General features: G+C 50.7%; 1 protein-coding gene across 2 annotated transcripts in view; it reads right to left on the minus strand.

The window, feature by feature from the left end:
* Nucleotides 1-19,019, minus strand: part of HIGD1B (HIG1 hypoxia inducible domain family member 1B) — a 132,755-nt gene that overhangs the window by 11,867 nt on the left and 101,869 nt on the right. For both annotated transcript variants that reach the window (XM_086923885.1, XM_086923884.1), the window contains one exon: nt 3,907-4,041. In XM_086923885.1, coding sequence (XP_086780011.1) covers nt 3,907-4,041 — 135 coding nt within the window. The remainder of the gene's footprint in view (nt 1-3,906; nt 4,042-19,019) is intronic.

The raw sequence follows: 19,019 nt of genomic DNA on the forward strand, positions 1-19,019 counted from the left end.
TGGCTCTTTTTTGCAAAGAGGTTAGCAATGGTATTCGCAGTTTTGGCTGAACTTGTGATTCCTTCTTTCTTTAACTGGCCATTTGACAAGAGGTAGAACAGTGCTCCAGGTAGTTGATAGTTGTTAGCAGCTGTAGAAGATGGTTTGAGGGGTCATGGTTGTTTGGAAGAGAATTCTGGGGCGGTTCAAGGCCTTACTGATCTGATTTGTAAATAACTTGGCCGTTGTCTGAAGGTCTAGGTTTTTGAGTATTTCTCTTTGATTTCTTGGGGCTTTGAAGGGAGTACAGAATCTGGAGTTTCCGCCAGGGTCTATCCATTCTTCTAGTTGTTCTTTTGCTGGTGTTAAGTTACTTGTTGTTTCAGGGCACTGAAGGTTTTTCCTTGATGGATTTTGGGATTGTGAATTAGTTTGTTGTAGGTGTGCCACATGACTGGTGTGTAGTAGTTTATAAGGACTTCTGTGGAGATGTGTATGTTTGTCGATGTTGATATCGTTTTCAGTTCTTCTGAGAGTTGGTGGATAGATGTTTTCAGTTGACCCTTGTTCTGAAGATGGTGAGATGATGTGAAATGGTAAAGCTTGGTGGTGTGACCAATCAATCATGAATGGAGCATCTAGTTTAATGGTTTGGGGAAGGCATTATTAGGTCTAGGGGGATTCATTTAGTAGTAGTAGACTGTGAGGAAAGTTAAGATAGGTCACACAGTGAGCAGATTTCTTTCAGTTTCGTACAGACAGATTATTTTTGTTGGTATTCCACAGGATGATGATGTCACCTAAAACGATATTGGTGGAATATAATGCCATCATGGAGGTAGGAAGATCACTGAAGTGTTTGTGTAATACTGTGTTGTACCAGGGTGGGCTTTAAATAGCACGAAAGTTAGCAATTTGGTTTTAGTTTGGACAAATAGTGGTTGAGAGGTATTTGAATGATGGTAATGATGGGGAGTCACCCGTGGCAAAGGACATTATATTCTTAACCTCTGTTCCTGTTGAGTCTGTCTTTGTGTAGGAGGATATAGCCTGCAATAACTATGAAGTTGGTGACAACCAGGTTTTGGTGATGAATAGAAGATCTAACCTATGAGAAAAATAAGGTTTAACATTTCACTTGTGTGAGATTGGGTGGACACAGCATTTATTAGCACACATTTTAGGGTGGACTGTTTGGGTGGTTGCTTGCCTTGATTGTGGTTTGTTGCAATCTGAACAACATTTTCTGACAGCTGTTCTGGTTTGGTTTTAATATACAGTATGATTGTCTCCTAATGGAGTTAATGATATGGATGCGGTATCCTGAGGGTATTGAGTTTCACATTTTGCTCTCCTATTGGGTATGATCTTATCTGTGCACTGGCAGCAGTGGTTAGGTGAACAATCTCTGTAGTCTTTGAGGTCAGTGCTCTTGCCAACTCTACGAGTTCCTTCAGACTGATTGTGGGAGAGTGCATTTTAGGTAGCTATCTCCAATGAGACTGGTGCCCTGGGGGAGGAAGGTGGGAGGGGATAATTAATCTTTTCAGGAAGGTTTTTGAAGGAGAAATGAACGCTGTCAGGCTATGCTGGGTGACTGAAGGTAGAGGGGCCTTGTTGGCTAAGTTGCATCCACAGTCAAACCTTTTTCTGCAGCAAATCTTCTTGGTTGAAGCTGTTTGTTGGAAATGTATTGATTGAAGTAAGAAGGCACTGAGGTTGAATTTGAGACCAAACCTGGAACACAGTCCTAAGCCCATTCCTGGCTTCTCATTGGTTCCCGTGCGTGCTACTTACCTTTCCTCCATTTCTATTGTCTTTAGCATATTTTCCTGCAATTACCATTTCTTGTTCCTTGTCTTCTTCTCTTTATCAGTTTCCCGCCCCAGAAATACTGTTACCATCCGCTTTGGTGGAACTATATTTTCATAAAGTTTTGCCTTTTACTCTTGCAGCATATTTATGTAACAATTTGTCACATGGAGAGATTAAGTTATTTGCATAGAATCACAGGATGTTGGTGGCACTGCCGAGAGTTGTACCAGGCTCCCCAACTCTCAAGTCAGCAGCTCTGGCTGCTGCACCACATCCTCTCCACTACTATGTTATCTGTAAGGGAGCTCTTTCCTTCTCCAGGACGACGATTGATGAAAACTGCTTTTTATTCATTATATAGGCAAAATCGATGCATTACCAATGCTTGTTTCTACTTTGAAATAAAAATACTTTCCTTTTCAAAGATATAAATTTCACTAGACATTCATCTGTATTCATTGTAAGAAACCTTGTGTTATATTACATCTGATCCTAAACTCCTAACCACCTTCTAAAGTAAGCCAGGAAATCGTGACCACAAGTACCACTGGTCAACGAAAGTAGAGTGGTCATGTTAACCTTTGCTTGCAACAGTTAAAGGACCCTGTGACTGTGAGAAGGAACAACAGTACTAAATACTGTTCCTGCCCTGAGCTCCCCATCTATAAATGAAGCTTAAAGGAAGGTCTGACAAAGTATATGGGATTCAACTCATGGAAAGAGTGCCCTCCTTTCAAATAATTAACATTCAGGTGCTAAAAAGATTATCTGTGAGTTCCACACAGAGCGTGGCCCCAGGATCTGTACCGTCTCAATCTAGTTTAGAGAGTGTGAAGTTGAAGCAACTCCTGACAACTAAGGTGTTTTACCTAACCTTTAACTTTTCACAAGCCTGTTAAGTGACATTTCCTCTTCTATTAATTTAGGTAATTGAATCACTATCCCTATAAAATAAACAAGCCAATAATTTTTTATTTTTAAAGTTAAACACATTTTTCAGAGTCTATTATGCCACTATCCTATCCGATTCAATGCTGAGCTTTGATTTATGTGTTAGAATAATTTACACACACACACACACACACACACACTCTCTCTCTCTCTCTCTCTCTCTCTCTCTCTCTCTCTCTCTCTCTCTCTCTCTCAGTCTTTACCTCTAATTTTATTTATTTTGCTCTCTCTTTGTCTTTTTACTTATTCAATTTCTACCTCCGCTTTTTATTTTATCTCTTTCTCAGTGCCACTTTTTTTTATCGCTATCCCTCGCATGATTTGAATGACTACTGCATGGACTTCTTCTGCCACGATAAACACTTCCCCCCCAGATTCATCATGCTCTTCTTTTGCGAGTCCTTAATAGCGATTATTAAGGAATCGCTATTAAATACTCGCAAAACGGGATGCATGTAGAAATGGCAAAATTTATAGCGATTCCTACATCTTCCTTATTTGCGATTAGCTAATTGCAAATAAGGAATAACTCCCCATTCATTCCTATGGGCCTAAAGGCCCATAGGAATGAATGGGAAGACATATCAATGTGCAAATCGCTATTAGCGACTCACATGTTGAGTTTTCGATTTCAAGGGTGCAGGGGTGTCCAAAGGACACCCTGTTGCACACCTGAAATGATATAGGATGCTGGTGTTACGCACACACATGTCCCAAGGACATGTGTGTGTGTAGCATGCAACTTAGAAAAATGCACTTAAGTGCATTTTTCTAAGTTTCTGCTATTTACCACGAGGTTTGACTTCGCGGTAAATAGCGGCCCAAAATTGCAAATTCGCAATTTTTAAATGTTTAATGAATTGCATTTAAGGAAACTCAAATAGAGATTCCTTAAATGCAATTCCTCGCAAATTTGCGAATTCCATAATAGCGATTTTTGTATTTGGGATGATGAATCCCAAATGCAAAAATTGCGCTTGCAAAGGGCCAGATTCTCAGACTCTAGCCCTTTGCGAGCCGATTTTACGTTGATGAATCTAGCTGTTCATGCCTAAAAAGCTTTTCTTCTAATCCGCCGGACTAGTGATTGAGGGGATTGGCTTTGTAGTAGAGGGGGCTGGCAGCATGGCCTCATCACCCCTCAATACTGCGCTTACTTACCCAGAGCTGTGGCTCCCACCACACAGGCCTGCGCTGCCACGCGGGTGTGGATCAGATGGACGGACATCTTGATGCTCCCTCTGGCCTTCAGTCGGTAAAGTCCATAGGCGGCGACAACAGCAAAACCAGCAATACCTGCCTCGAAATAACAAAAGAAATGCTTTTCAGAGTATACCCGGAGGTGTTGCTTAATAGGGTATGAACACCACTGAAAATGTGCAGGGGATATTTACGTTGCAGTAACAACTGGAAGTTTTTGGTATGACAAAAATTCTATAATTAAGGTTTTACACCAAGTGCATCACCTGTTGATTTAAAAAAATGTATCTGCTTAAGGTACAAACGGATGAAATGATATGAAACATTCTACTCTTAGAATGAAATACAGTATCACACAGTCTGCAGAGCTTCCTGGCCCATCTTTTACAGGTTGATTACTGCTTCCAGGCTTTGAAGAGGTGACAGCCTCTTTCCAGATGGCTTTAAAAGCTTTATTACTGCCCCTGATGGATTGCAGCACGTGTTTAAGGCTTTTTAGCCGTGCAACGTGCCTTGATTTCAGGAGGACAGAGGGAACTATACATATTTTGTGAAAGAGCCATGATCCATTATTTTAGCATAATTCTCATGTTACATTCAAACAAATAACACTTAATACATTACTTTATTAGCCTTAGCCACAACACATCGCATTTAATTAAATTCAAAACAAGTTTCATTAATTGAGTTTATTTAAATGTAATATAGGCACACATTGCAGAGGAAAGATTCATGGCAGGGGGAGGGAGGAATCGATGTTATCACATATCTATTAATATAAAAGTTTCAATAATTCTTGGCCCGCCAACCCCTACCTGCAATATGAAGCCAAAATACCCCAAGCTTGTTTTCCTCAGCTTAATGCAATATGCAATTCTTGACTCAGAATTATCTATGGAAGTACAATTAGGAAAATGTTTAATCACAGTTTTCACTACCGAAGGTCGGTTTTTTTCCATAGGATTTTATTGTATACTGTTCTTTGCGACTGCACAGTAAACCGCTCCTCTGATCTGAAAGTATAAACTTCTAATACCGTCTCCACGGTAATTATCTTTCCTGCAAACGGTTTAAATGCAAATATTTTTACATTCCTATTTACAGCATTCATCAATAATTCCTACGGTTCAAGATGGAACATTCCCATCGAAAATGGAAAGCCCGTCCTTCTGATTTACTATTGGTGCCGATTGGCTTCATGAAGTGCCTTGCCCCGGCGGAGGCATATGTGACAGGCAGCGAATACTTTTTTACTCCTATCAAGATGGCGGTCTTACAAGGGGGATGGAACATCTCTTCCGAGGTCCGGGTTATCTAGACTCAATTTCTTGCCGGATAACAGTTGAGCTAAATCAATTTTCAGGAGAATGACAGCAGACAATCACAGTGAAAACATTTATGTCTTTCCTGGGTTCATGTTGTCTTGTAGCATCAATAGTTTTAGACATGAGATTCCAGACATCAGCTATCCCTGAAAGGGAGTACCTCCAAAAAACCCAGGGCCTCATGTATGAGGTTTTGCCGTAGGGAAGAGCAGCAGGACTTTCTGCTGTGCTTCCCTACGGCAAAAGAAAAGGGCAGGAATGCACCGGGGATGATTATTTTTGTACAGGAAGGGAAACCTTTCTGTACAAAAATAATCACAGGAGGCTTTTCCTCTTTCCATGTGTGCTGTTCTGCAGCATACATAGAAAGAAGAAAAACGAGGAGAAATAAAGATATTTCTCCCTGTTGCGCCGAAGCTTTTGGCACTGCCTCAGATTAACGATTTCTCATAAATCTGGGGCAGTGTCAAAAGGCCATGGATGTTGCTGGGAACACCACTGGATTCAAGCAAGCCGGGCTGCAGACGGCTGGAATGCCAGAAAGCGGTCCTCGGAAGCTTGTTTTACGGTCCAGGGAAGACATGGCTTGGCAGTACGGGCTGGACTGTTCCCATGAGGCACAGGGTCAGACTGATTTGCATATAGCCATGTCTGAACTGGGGTGGCAGAGTGGGCTAAAGAACGGTGATGGATTAAACCCAGATCTTTTGACTGGGTGTGAGTGTTTGATTGATTCAGATGCTCCGTCCATCACCACCCCCTTTTGTACCGCTTTTGGCCGCCATAAGTGTGGTAGGGTATGCTCAGACGTGAGTCCCTTGCTCACTTGTCACTGGATTCAAGCAAGCCGGGCTGAAGACGGCTGGAATGCCAGAAACCGGTCCTCGGAAGCTTGTTTCCGGTCCAGGGAAGACATGGCTTGGCAGTTCGGGCTGGACTGTTCCCATGAGGCACAGGATCAGACTGATTTGCATATAGCCATGTCTGAACTGGGGTGGCAGAGTGGACTAAAGAACGGTGATGGATTAAACCAAGATCTTTTGACTGGGTGTGAGTGTTTGATTGATTCATATGCTCCGTCCAACACCACTCCCTTTTGTACTGCTTTTGGCCGCCATAAGTGTGGCAAGGTATGCTCAGACGTGAGTCCCTTGCTCACTTGCCACTGGATTCAAGCAAGCCGGGCTGAAGACGGCTGGAATGCCAGAAACCAGTCCTCGGAAGCTTGTTTCCGGTCCAGGGAAGACATGGCTTGGCAGTTCGGGCTGGACTGTTCCCATGAGGCACAGGATCAGACTGATTTGCATATAGCCATGTCTGAACTGGGGTGGCAGAGTGGACTAAAGAACGGTGATGGATTAAACCAAGATCTTTTGACTGGGTGTGAGTGTTTGATTGATTCATATGCTCCGTCCAACACCACTCCCTTTTGTACTGCTTTTGGCCGCCATAAGTGTGGCAAGGTATGCTCAGACGTGAGTCCCTTGCTCACTTGCCACTGGATTCAAGCAAGCCGGGCTGAAGACGGCTGGAATGCCAGAAACCAGTCCTCGGAAGCTTGTTTCCGGTCCAGGGAAGACATGGCTTGGCAGTTCGGGCTGGACTGTTCCCATGAGGGACAGGGTCAGACTGATTTGCATATAGCCATGTCTGAACTGGGGTGGCAGAGTGGGCTAAAGAACAGTGATGGATTAAACCCAGATCTTTTGACTGGGTGTGAGTGTTTGATTGATTCAGATGCTCCGTCCATCACCACCCCCTTTTGTACCGCTGCGGGGAACGCCCCCAGCAACACCCATGGCATGCCCCTTAAATGCAGAACAGTGCGTTAAAGGGACTGATATTTATCAGGCAGCATTAAGCCAAAAAAAGTGGCTTAGTGCTGCCTGATAAATATAACGCAGGCTTCTGCGCCAGGCAACGTCACAAAAAGTGATGTTCCGATGGCGCAAGGGGCCTCATAAATGAGCCCCCCAGACTGAAATAGCATATGCTGTAAGCAAGCAAGGAGGATAGTCATGCAAATGACTTCTACATCAAGAGTTGGTAGATAATGTGCTGAACTTGTGAGCACCCACACAGAGACTTGCTTGCTTTCTATAAAAACTGTTCTTTTTTCACCTGGAGAAAGAATCTCTAGGTGAGAGCTTTTCCATCAATTGGAGCTGGTAGATCCTTTTGCAATTCCAGCTCTGTTTCTCTTGGACTAGTAAGTTTCAAAATTACAGATGCGCCTGTGTTAGATGATCCGGACAGCCCGCAAGTGATAAGACTTGATATGAGGTCCTGTTACAGTTGTCATTCCAGCATTACTATCCTCGCAACATGCATATCAAAGTCCTTTGCTAGGGCTTGGGAAGGTGTTACATCACAGTCTTGCATCACCCAGTGACAAAGCATTTTTTAAGTTACATCGAGTTCAGACATCTCAATCCTGTCGTAAGGCTGCATAAGCGTACTTACCCACTCAGGAGGGGGCTCTACTAAAGAGGTCCATTGTGACATAAATATGTATTGTTCATGGTATTTTAAAAATATGATGGGGGCGTGGCTTGACGGGCGAGGATGGCGGTCGCAGCTTAGCAGAGCTCCCGCCGGCCCGAACTCACCTTCATCATTTATCCTGGCCCCCGAGCCCGCAGGAGATTCATTGCTCTTGCCATCGTTCCAGGAGTGTGCACTGCTCTTTCCGGTGCCGTGGTCCTGCAGCTTAGTCTCCACAGGGACCCTGAGGCGCTGATAGCAGTTTGCGGCCCGGCGCCTGGCCGTGAGCCGCGGACCTCGATTTTGGGGACGCCGAGTGACATCTGCCGGAGTGCCGCCGGGGGTGACGTCAGCGGTGCGGACCCCGGACGGCCCTGAAACACTTGGACCCCGGGCCCGTGGGTGAAGCCTGGTGTACACCGTCGGTCCGGAGGTGGGCCCTGTCTTCTCCGGTGCCTGGATCTGGCGGCCCGTCCCCTCTGGGACCCTGGGGCGCCGGCGGCAATCTGCGGCCTAGCGGCTGGTTGGAGGCCGGGGACCTTGATTTTGGGACCACCGAGGGGCGGCTGTGGGCCCGCGGCTGTGTAGCATCGGCGGCACGGACCCTGGCCGAGCCTGGCAACACTGGACTACTGGGGGAGTACGGAGGTGCCCCCCCCCCCCCCCCTGCCCCCTCTGGTTCTGAGCACTTTGGTGGGTGACACGGCGTAGTGTGGGCCTGTCCGGTCCTGTGGAGCCCGAGACCTCGAGCTTTGTCACGCCGGTACCTGCGAGGGACACAGTGCTGTGGGGGCCCGTCCAGGCGTGTGCAGCCGGGGGCCTTGAGTGTCGTGGCACCGGAATCACATTGGCCTGCCGCACTTTCTAGACGGACACTGAACCCGACGCCCGGACGTGGGACCGGGAGCTCCCTGTGCCTGTTGGTGTGGACACGCTGCCCAGGACCTCCTGACCCTGCCTGCCCCGTCCAGTGTGACGCTCCGCTGTGTCGGTGAGCGGCCATGACCAGGGGTGGTGGCGGGGGCCCGCCTAAGCAGGGCCCCATGGACAAATTTGCCGGGCCCAGTGGTGGCGCCGGGGCGTCCGGCGGCGGTGGCGGTTCAGGGCCGGACAACGCTGCAATCCTGGCGGCCATTACCCAATCCCGGGACATGCTTGATGCAAAAATTGGGGCTGTGGGAGCGGACGTTACGCTGCTTCGCCAGGACCTCCGAAATGCAGTGGCGCGGATTACCGAGACTGAATCACGAATCTCGGTGACTGAAACGGACATCGGCGCCCTTAAGAAAAGAATGGCAGAGGTGGAGTGTGTCCAGAAGACGCTTGCGGCCCGGGTGGAGGATGCCGAAGGGCGTGCACGGAGAAATAACCTCCGCTTTATTGGCTTTCCGGAGAAGTGCGAGAAAGATGGCATGGAGCGGTTCCTGACCCACTGGCTGGAGGGCTGGGTCCCTGAGGGGACGCTGTCGGCATGCTTTGTGATTGAACGGGCACACAGGGCCCTGACTCAACGGCCGCCTGAGGGGGAGCGTCCGCGGCCGGTCATTGCTCGGCTGCTGAACTATCATGACCGCGATGCCATACTGCGGGAGGCGAGGAACAAGGGCTCGCTTACTTATGAAAATCACGCCATAATGATCTTCCCAGACTACACGAAAATGGTTCAGCAGCAGCGACAATCCTTTGTGGCCGCTAAGGCTAAATTGCGAGGCCTGAAGCTCCAATACTCTCTCCTGTACCCGGCCCGATTGCGGGTGGTACATCAGTCCCGAACGCACTTCTTCGATACACCTGAGGAGGTATTTCGTTGGACCGACGAGACGGTGCGACTTCGGCCACATGCCCAGCCGGGGCTGGACCCTGGCGGGTCCCAGAGATCATCGCCGGAGCGGACGGACCGTACTAGCCGGAGGGGACGACATCGGAGGTCCAGATCCAAGAAACGCTCAGCCTCCGCTAGTGCGACGCAGACTAACGGCGCTCCTGACTCTGAACACTCGGATGCTGGCAGCTGAATCCCGGCGGGGTCTGGACGTTGGTGTTGCCCTATGCCGGACCGGATCGGCTGGTGAGACTGTTCCATGTGACATTATTTGTGCACGTTTATATGCTCCTGAGACACTCTGAGGCTCTGGGATGAGCCACTGCGGGGCTTGGGTGGCGGCTTCTATGGGCCTTAGACCCTCACGAGTAGTGGGTGTTGGTGTGGGGTGGGTGAGTGTGTGCTGATGGGGGTGTTGGGATCCATTGGTATGGTGGGCCCTGGGTTCTCTGTTCTGGACCCGGGTCTCTCCATGCCGCGACAGATACTTCACGGTTTTCTGAGGTATTGGGGTGGGGGGTGTGGGGTGCTGGGGGGGTTGCCTGGTTGTTGGAGTTTGGGGAGGTTTGGGTTAGGGAGGGCCTGGGAGGTGTTGGGGTACTGAGTGTTTGGGTTGGGAGGGTGGGACCACACGTGTCTATAGATCTTGCTTTTGTTACTTCAGGGGGTGCGCCAGGGTGGGACGGAGGGCTGGATAATGGACACTGTCTTGATCATGGCTGATACTGCGAATATGCCTCCTCAACAGACCCTGCGTGTTGTGACGTGGAATGTGAGGGGTATCCTGGACAAAATCAAGCGTGGGGCAGTGCTGCGTTGGGGGAAAAGAGAGATGGTGGATGTGCTGCTGCTTCAGGAGACCCATATGCTGGGCTCCAAGGCCCTTAGCCTCCAGAGGTTCGGATTTCAGCAGGTGTACCATGCGGGCTTCACGAGGGGCTCGCGGGGGGTGGCCATCTTGGTTCACCGCAGGGTGGCCTATGTGCATGAAAAGCAATGGATTGATCCCCAGGGCCGGTACATTTTCATTAGAGGTCGGTTGGGCACCGAACAGGTGGTTTTTGGTAGCGTGTACGCCCCTCCCCCTTTACAGTGGGCCTTGTCTGAGCGGCTGTTCGCGCTTTGGGATGAGATTCCGGAGGCCCTGACCATAGTGGGAGGCGATTGGAACGAGGTTATGGATGTGGGCCTGGATCGTCTGAGGCGGGTGCCTGTTGTGTTGGATCCCCCCCCTGCTGCTGCTCCCACCAAATTATGTGCGACTGCGAGTGGCCTGGGCTGGGTCGATGTGTGGCGACACTTTCATCCTGCTGTGCGTGAATTCACGTATGTGTCGGCGGTGCATGGGTCTTTTTTGAGACTAGACTATTTGTTTGTGCCGGGTGCCTGTCTGAGCCGAGTCAGAGATGCGGTGATCCTCCCCAGAGGCCTATCGGATCATTCCCCTGTTCTGGCCACCGTGACCCTCCCCGCTGCGAGACAGCCGTTTCGGTGGCGGATGTCATCTTGGCAGCTGCAGCGGCCTGAGTATGTGCATCACCTACGTGAGGCGATTGATCATTTCTGGCGCGAGAATTTAGTCGGGGATGTGGATGCAATGGTGGTGTGGGAGGCGCTGAAACCCACGATACGGGGCATTGACATTGCTTGGTGCGTGGCTGCTCGGCGGAAACATCGAGAGGCCATTGCGACCGCCGCGGCCCGTGTGGAGGGGCTGGAGCAGCGGGGCCGGCTCGGGGGTGATGAAGGCATAGTGAGGCAGCTCTTGCAGGCCCAACAGTTGTACGCCTCCGTCCTTTACGAGGAAGCCCGACAGGCGTGGCTCGCCACGCGTAGCAGGGTCTATCAATGGGGCGACAAGTCCTGTACTATGTTGCATAGGCTGTGCCAGGCGACCTTCCAGCCCCTGGTGTTGCCGGGTCTGACGGCAGATGACGGCTCGGTTGTAACCGACCCGGATGTGCTGGCGACTAGCTTTGCCCGTTATTACGAGGCACTGTACGCTCCCCGAGATCACTTGGAGGCGGGCGGGGTATCAGCATATCTTGACGACCTGCTGCCACAGGCCGTCCCTGATGAGACCAGGACCGCATTGGACGCCCCACTTACGGCTGAGGAGCTCGGAGAAGCCCTAGGTCAACTAAATACCGGTAAGGCGCCAGGCCCGAGTGGCTACCCAAGCGAGTTCTACAAAAAGTTTCACGTCCAGTTGGGGCCCCACTACCGCCGCGCCCTGGAGGCGGCACGGGCCCAGGGGGAGCTGCCACCGGATTGGCGTCATGCTGAAATAGTGGTATTTCTGAAGCCGGGCAGGGCGCCGGACAGGCATGACTCTTACAGGCCGATTTCCCTTCTTAACATAGAGGCAAAGGTCCTGGCTAAGGCGTTGGCAAACCGTCTTTTACCTCACATTGCTGGCCTGGTCCACCCCGACCAGGCTGGTTTCATGCCTCGCAGGGCCACCCGGCACAATATTCGACGAGCGCAGGCAGCGGTGGATGCCATGGGCGCTAGAAGTGAACAAGCGGCACTCCTCCTGGCGGACATGGACCGAGCCTTTGATTCGGTGAGCTGGGCATATCTGTTCACACTGTTGGCCCGCCTCAACCTGGGGCCGGTCTTCTTGTCGTACATTCGTCTCCTTTACACTAACGTGACGGCCTCGGTCCGAGTGGCTGGTGCTACCTCTGGGCGCTTCCATATAGATCGCGGTACTCGGCAGGGTTGCCCGCTGTCCCCATACCTGTTCGCCCTCGCCATGGAGCCCCTGGCGTCGCGGATACGAGCAGATGCCCGGTTGCGCGGTTTCGTCTGGAGTGAGGATCTTGTAGATAGAATTGCACTGTACGCGGATGATGTCCTCCTCTTCCTCACGGATCTGCGGCAATCGGGTCCCCGGGTCCTGGAGATCATGCGGGAGTTTGGCGGGGTCTCGGGTCTTCATCTCAACCTGAATAAATCAACCCTGTGGGTGCTGGGTGGTGGGGTGGTTGCCGACCCCTGGGCTGCGGAGTTGCGAGTGGCATCGGATGGCCTCAAATATCTGGGCGTCTTCCTTTCAGAGTCGAGGGCCGTGGCCTGGGCGCGTGGAGTCTTGCCGGTGTGGGAACGGGTCCAGGCTGATGTTAAGACATGGTCCAGAATGCCACTCACTATTTTTGGTAGATCGGCCATCTTCAAGATGGTGGCGCTTCCGCGGCTCCTGTACCAACTCCAGAATTTCCCGCACCCCATTGGCCTGGAGTGGTTCCGTCAGGTCAATTCGGTGTTGGGCCGCTTCCTGTGGAGTGGCGGTGCGGCCAGGGTGGCTTTGAGGACGTGCTTTCTGTCCACATATTGTGGCGGCTTGGCCACCCCGGACCTCCTTTCCTACTACCAAGCTTCCCAACTGCTTGTCCTTAATGAATGGTGGTATGGTGATAGGAGGGATCCGGCTTATGCCCTGGAACGGTTGCTCATGGGTGACCGCACGCTCCACACCATTCTTTATTCCGCTCGCCTACGCCGTGGGTTGCCATCGGTCACCGGAGTGGTCTTTGCGGTGTGGAGGCAGTCACTGCGTCGCATGGGATGGTGGGGCAAACTGACAGCTGAGACGCCGCTTTGGCATAATGGTCAGCTCCCGGAGCTGGCGGCCCTGACCGGGTTTGAGGGTTGGGAGGCCATCGGGATTGCACAACTGGGCCAGGTCGTATCCGGCACCACCCTCAAATCCTTCGAGGAGCTTCGTACAGAGTTCCAAATGCCTCAGTCCCAGTTCTTCCGCTACCTCCAATTGCGGCATGCCCTCGCCCCGAGCATCGCGGGTCTCGACTCCCTGCCGGAATTTAGCCCAGTCGAGGCCAAAGTGTTTATGGGGGACCTGGGGGACAAGAAAGTCTCTAGGATCTACCAGACGCTTGTTATTCACTGCTCCTCCACCCTACACTCCCTTCGGGAGGCATGGGAGGTGGACGTGGGCCCCCTGGATGAGGACGATTGGAGGGAGGCGCTGGAATCCCCACGTGGAACCGCCATTGCAGTCCGGCTCCGGCTAATCCAATTCAAATATTTGCATCGTGCTTATTACACGCGTGAACGATTGTGGAAGGCTGGGTTGATTGCATCCTCGGAATGTCTGCGCTGTGGGGCGGTGCCCGGCTCCCTGGTACACACGGTGTGGTCGTGCGGCCGACTGACTGGGTTCTGGAGGGGTGTGTGGAGTTGCCTGGCAGAGGTTCTGGGCTGGGACCTTCCCCGTACTCACCGGCTGGGCCTTTTACATATTATGGAAGGGATTGGAGGCAATGTTTATAAGCGCCATTTGTTGCTCTTGGGGTTGGTGGTGGCTAAGCGGGACCTGGCTCGGGCGTGGAAGTCAGTGAGGGCTCCCCCCCTGTCTGCATGGAAGGCTGGGCTGGATTATTTTATGGGTCTGGAGAGGCCGATCTTTGAAGCGAGGGGATGCCCGCGCAAACACTACAAAATCTGGAAGCGTTGGGCCGACTACCGTGGTCTGTCCTTGGACCCCCCGGCGGAGCTGGAGGAAGACATTTGATCGCAGAGACAATCTTGGCCTGAAGACGCAAAGCCCTGGTGGCATTACACCCGCCTGTTTTTATTTTCTTCTTTTTTGTTCTCTATGTTGCTTTCTATACACGTGTGGTAGGGGGGGTTGGGGGGGGTGTTTAGAGCGGGAGGGGGGTAGTGTTGCGGGTTAGGGTAGGGTGCGGGGGAATTTCTATACTGAGCCTATTCTGAGTCTGCTCTATCACTTGCTGCCTATGTAATTACTATATTGATATTGTGGTGGTGTTTTTGGTGTATGGAGATGCCACATTCGTGATGATCATTTGCTCAATAAAATTGGTTGTGAAAAAAAAAAAAAAAAAAAAATATGATGTTGGGGACTGGGGTATCGTCATGCATTGACAACCAAGAGTACTCATCCCTACACAAGAATAAACCGTCAGGTCAAGGATTTCCTGAAAGCAGTGTTAACAATGTTCCCACTGATCAAGCCCACAGCTCCCATAGCACAATGATGTGTGGTTGTTATAAGGCCAGTGTTTTTCCCTTTTCACCCAGGCATTCTGTGGATCTCTAATATCTCACCAGGAAAATGTCTTTCTGTTGCCAACTCTCTTGACAACCAATAAGTGAAGCAGAGAGCACTACACGTGCTCACAGTTCAGAGGGCTCTTAGCTGTTACAGTGATAAGATCAGGTCTCTTAAGTCAACTATCTAGCCATTCTTTGCCTATAGTCTGCATAGACGGAACATGAAATTCTGAAATTACCAGATGGCTGGAAGAATGCATTACAACTGCATACCAAAAGGCAAAGATGTAGGTGCCCAAATGGACATTATTTACCCAAATACAGAACAACTGCATATCAAAAGTGAAATATGCAGGTACACAAAAATGGACATAACTTTACATTTAATTAAAATTAATACAAGTTTAATTAATTATTTAACTCCCTAGATTCAAAGGAAGCCAGAATCCCAGCGTCATGACTAACACACCTTTGTTGGAAATTGGCAAGGGAGCTTCATGGAAACCCCCTTATGGGGTTATAGAAGCACCACCCAATCTTTAAAAAATGAAATTCAGAAAAACTAAATTACTTATGTTGGACTTGGGCCTTCTGGCAGGTTCACCCCTGAACTTTTTGCTTTGGGTTTGTGACCCAGTGATAGTGATTTCTGGTCTTTGCGCACTTTGACACTGTGGCGCAGTGTAAAGTGCGTGCGCTCCCTGAGTGCGTGTGTGAGATTGGCCTGCTCTCCCATAGGAATGCATGGGGAATGTCTGTGTCCCTGGTAGTTCCTGATGCGTGAGGCGTGCATGCTTAAGTTTGGTATGTGCGAACTCGTGAGAGTAAATGCTGCGCAACGGTATGTGCGGCGTGTATGTGTCTTGTGCGGAAGCGCCACTTCTAGGAGTTGGCATATTAGTGTAAAATATGCCTGGCGTGTGATTGGCTGGAGCTGGCTGGGATGCCAGGCTCCAGGAGTCTGTGTGGGTCTGCCCCAGTGGTGAATGGAGAGATTAGCATGCTGATGTGAGGGAGGGGCTGCGCCTGTGTCCTGAATGAGGCTGGGTTTCCCCCACACAATGCTGGCTCCGCCTCCTGTGGTGCGACTGATGACCCTAGCCTGCCTGTTGAATGAAAGGGGTGGTTGAGCCATCAAGGGTACTCCAAAACCAGCTGCGACTGGTTCTCCCCCCACCCTGCACCTAAAGACAAAGGGAAAAGGTGTATAAAAGAGGGGCTGTGACCCCATGAAAATGTTCTTGTTCCCACCTTGAATCTTGCCAGGGGCGTGCTGATGCTGGGGCTCAGGGGAAGGCTTGCCTCCCTGAGCCCTGCCCAGCCCCTGGACTGCTGAGATGCTGGAATACTGAAGGACTTGTTGCTTTTTGTGCCTTCATAGCGCTGGGAGCGCTGTATTTCTTTCCTAGCGCTTGGGAGCGCTTTATCCTGCATATAGCGCTGGAAGCGCTGTATTTCTGCCCACAGCGCTTGGGAGCGCTGTTCATTCGAGCCGGTGCCCACCCGGCATTTTCCCGTTCTGTGAGGGGTCCCTGACCCCCAGCGAGTGCCTACCTCGCTTGATTCCGTATTATTTCATCTCGAGGGTGCCACCCCTCTGAAATGCCCCTGAGATTCACTGCCGCGGCCCGAGCGCCGCAAAACAGGAAGCCAGGCACTACGGTGCCTGACGCGGGGCGGGACTTCCGGTTGTGGAGGGAAGTCCCGCCTGCCGCCGCGCACCGATTGGCTGCCCGCCGCAGCCGGGAAACAGGAACCAAAAAGCCGGCTGAATCCCTGCGGCCCGGGGCTCCCAGGAGTGAGGGAGGGCCCCGGGGCCGCCAGCAACGCCGCAGCCAGAGAGAGGAGCCGCCCTCCCCATCCTCCCCCCCCCCCCCCCCCCCCCCCCGCTGGTGCATTGTGATTTCGAGCTCCGAGGCTCGTGGGGCCAAGTTCGAGTTGGGTCCCCCAGAGGGAGGGGGATCCCACCACGCCGCAGTTGCTGCCGGAGCCTGTTGAGGCTCCCCGATCCCAGGTGGCATGTGTTTGTTGAGTCCTGAGAGGCTCACAGCCCTGAGAGGGGCACCAGGCGCCCTAAGTGTTCCTGGGTCCCCCGTGAGGGACCCCCCTGCCTAGTGAGGCGGAATTCCTGTTGGAGAGCCTGAGAGAGGCTCAGAGGGACATTCTTTTTGTGCAAAGAGCCCAGCGAGGCTCAAAGGGGCCAGTTGGTTTGTTCAGAGCCTGAGAGGCTCCAACGATGTCCCCACCAGCATTGCTCCCCAGTTGCCCAGACTTTGTGGGCAACTGCCACGTTTAGGACCCTGACTTTGAACACAGGGCGTCCTAGCCCTAGAGAGGCCAGTTGGCCTAGGGACTGCCACAGGTGGTGGCTAATGTGATTTTTGCTCTATTGTGTTGTCCTGCACCGCTGAATGTGTTGTTGATGCATCATGTGCCTTGCTCCTTACACCTCTGAACGTGTGTTGATGCGTCATGTGTTCCCTACACCGCTGAATGTGTTGTTGATACATCATGTGTTTTGTCCCCAGGTCTATACCCCTAAATGTATGGTGATATTTAGTTGGTTGTTCTTGCTAGTACAGGTGGTGCTAGTGAGGTCCTGGTTCCCTGCGTGACCTGTTCCTAAGGTGGTTAGGATTGCGTAGGGAGTACTTACCTGATTACCAGTAGTTACTTGTTTTGTGCTACAGTGATTTTCTGTTATGTGCTAAGTGATATTCCAAGGGCTTGATACTGAGCTCTCCCCCTGACCAGAGTCCCAGGGCCAGTGGACTCTATTGTGCCTGCCCTGACAAATTGCTGGGACTTGTCTGATCTCTCTTGGGCCCCTGGGGCCTCGCTGAAACGTGCCTCGCTCATTCCCCTCGGCAGCTCGTGCGTGGCAGCCCGTCCAAGCCTCGAGCAGCACCGCTCTCCCCTGAGCCGCGCCGCTTCGCTGGGTCGCCTGCATCCTGCCTTCCCCTCCTCTTCTGAGCCGCACACATTGGTCGCCCCAGAGAAACGCTTGTACCTTGCCGGTGGCCTGCTCAAGCCTCGAGCCGCACCACTCTCCCCTGAGTCGTGCCGCTTCGCTGGGCCACCCGCTCAAGTTTACTAAGAAGGTCACTCGCATTATCCCTGCAACCAGGTCGGGAGGTACTGTCCGTTAGGCTCTATGTTTAAGTTCTAGGCCTACAAGTATTGTGTTCTAAAAGTGCTGATTCCTGACAGTGGTCCAGGTGGCCCTGTCTTGTAAATATCCCTTGTAAATTCTGCCCGTGCCTCTGGCACAATGTAAAGTGTGTGTTTTATCTAATGTATGTTTATTGGAATACAAAGGCTATTTTTATATATACCCTTGTGTGGAGTTTCCTTTGTGGTGGGCCTTGGGTGTTGTTGCTGGGGTGCGTGCGCAAATACTTAACTCATATCGCCTCCAAGTTTAGCCTTGCTGCTCGCGCCACGTTACCTAGAGGGCGAGTAGGGGTTATCTTGGCGTGTAACTCCCTTGCCCTGACTTGGGAGTGGTGGTCTCTGACTGACTTTGGCGAAAGCCCTGGCCAGCCAGGGATCCCATTTCTAACAACTTACAAGTACGTATAATTTTCCAGCACTAGTATATTTTATAGAATCACAAGCAACCCACCCTGCCTCTTGGAAGTATGTGCATAGAAGGTGCCTGGTGTGTGAGCCAGTATAGGAATACAGGTGATCCAATGATTGGTCTTAATTGATGGCTATTCGTGTTTTCTATATTTTGTACAATAGGATTCTCTGCTTGCTTAGGGTAATATTGAAATAGAATTTGAATCTATAAGATGTGTGTAAGAAAGTGGGTTATTAATTGCCACCACCTTGTCATTGTGAAACACAGTTTCAGTAATTTGTAACCTACGAAAATGCGAAAAGTATTTAGCAGCAACAAAGTATTTAAAAAGTCATACAATAACAATCCGAAAACCAATTCATAAAAATAGAGAAACATCTGATGAGCAAAATTACACCAAAACAGCAACAATCTAATGAGGGAAACCTGAGAGATGAATGTTAAAGTTTAGGCAAAAAGCACCATGTAGTAGTCACTTCTTATTGTTGACCGGAATCAACACACGATTTCAGGCCCTCTGCGCAGTAGTGCCGGTCGGATAAACCAAGGAGGTCTTCCAAATCAAAGATTTTACTTTCTGTCTTAGTCTTTGAAATGGAAGGTGATATCCTTCAGTGGGGCAACATTGCAGGCTGTATCAATCAAAGTCCTCTTAAAATGGATAGCCGCTGAAAGAGGACTTGCGGGAAGCACTCTAAGCAGGAGAGATTCAAATTTTGCAGTCTTGGAAGTCCTCGCATTAAGTGGATACCTTTAACACTTGGGTACTCACAAACTTTTTCTCAGAGCCAAAATTTCAGTCTGGCTTGTGGCCGAG

Source organism: Lissotriton vulgaris, chromosome 5 (assembly GCF_964263255.1).
Source record: "Lissotriton vulgaris chromosome 5, aLisVul1.2, whole genome shotgun sequence".
NCBI classification, from domain to species: Eukaryota; Metazoa; Chordata; class Amphibia; order Caudata; family Salamandridae; genus Lissotriton; species Lissotriton vulgaris.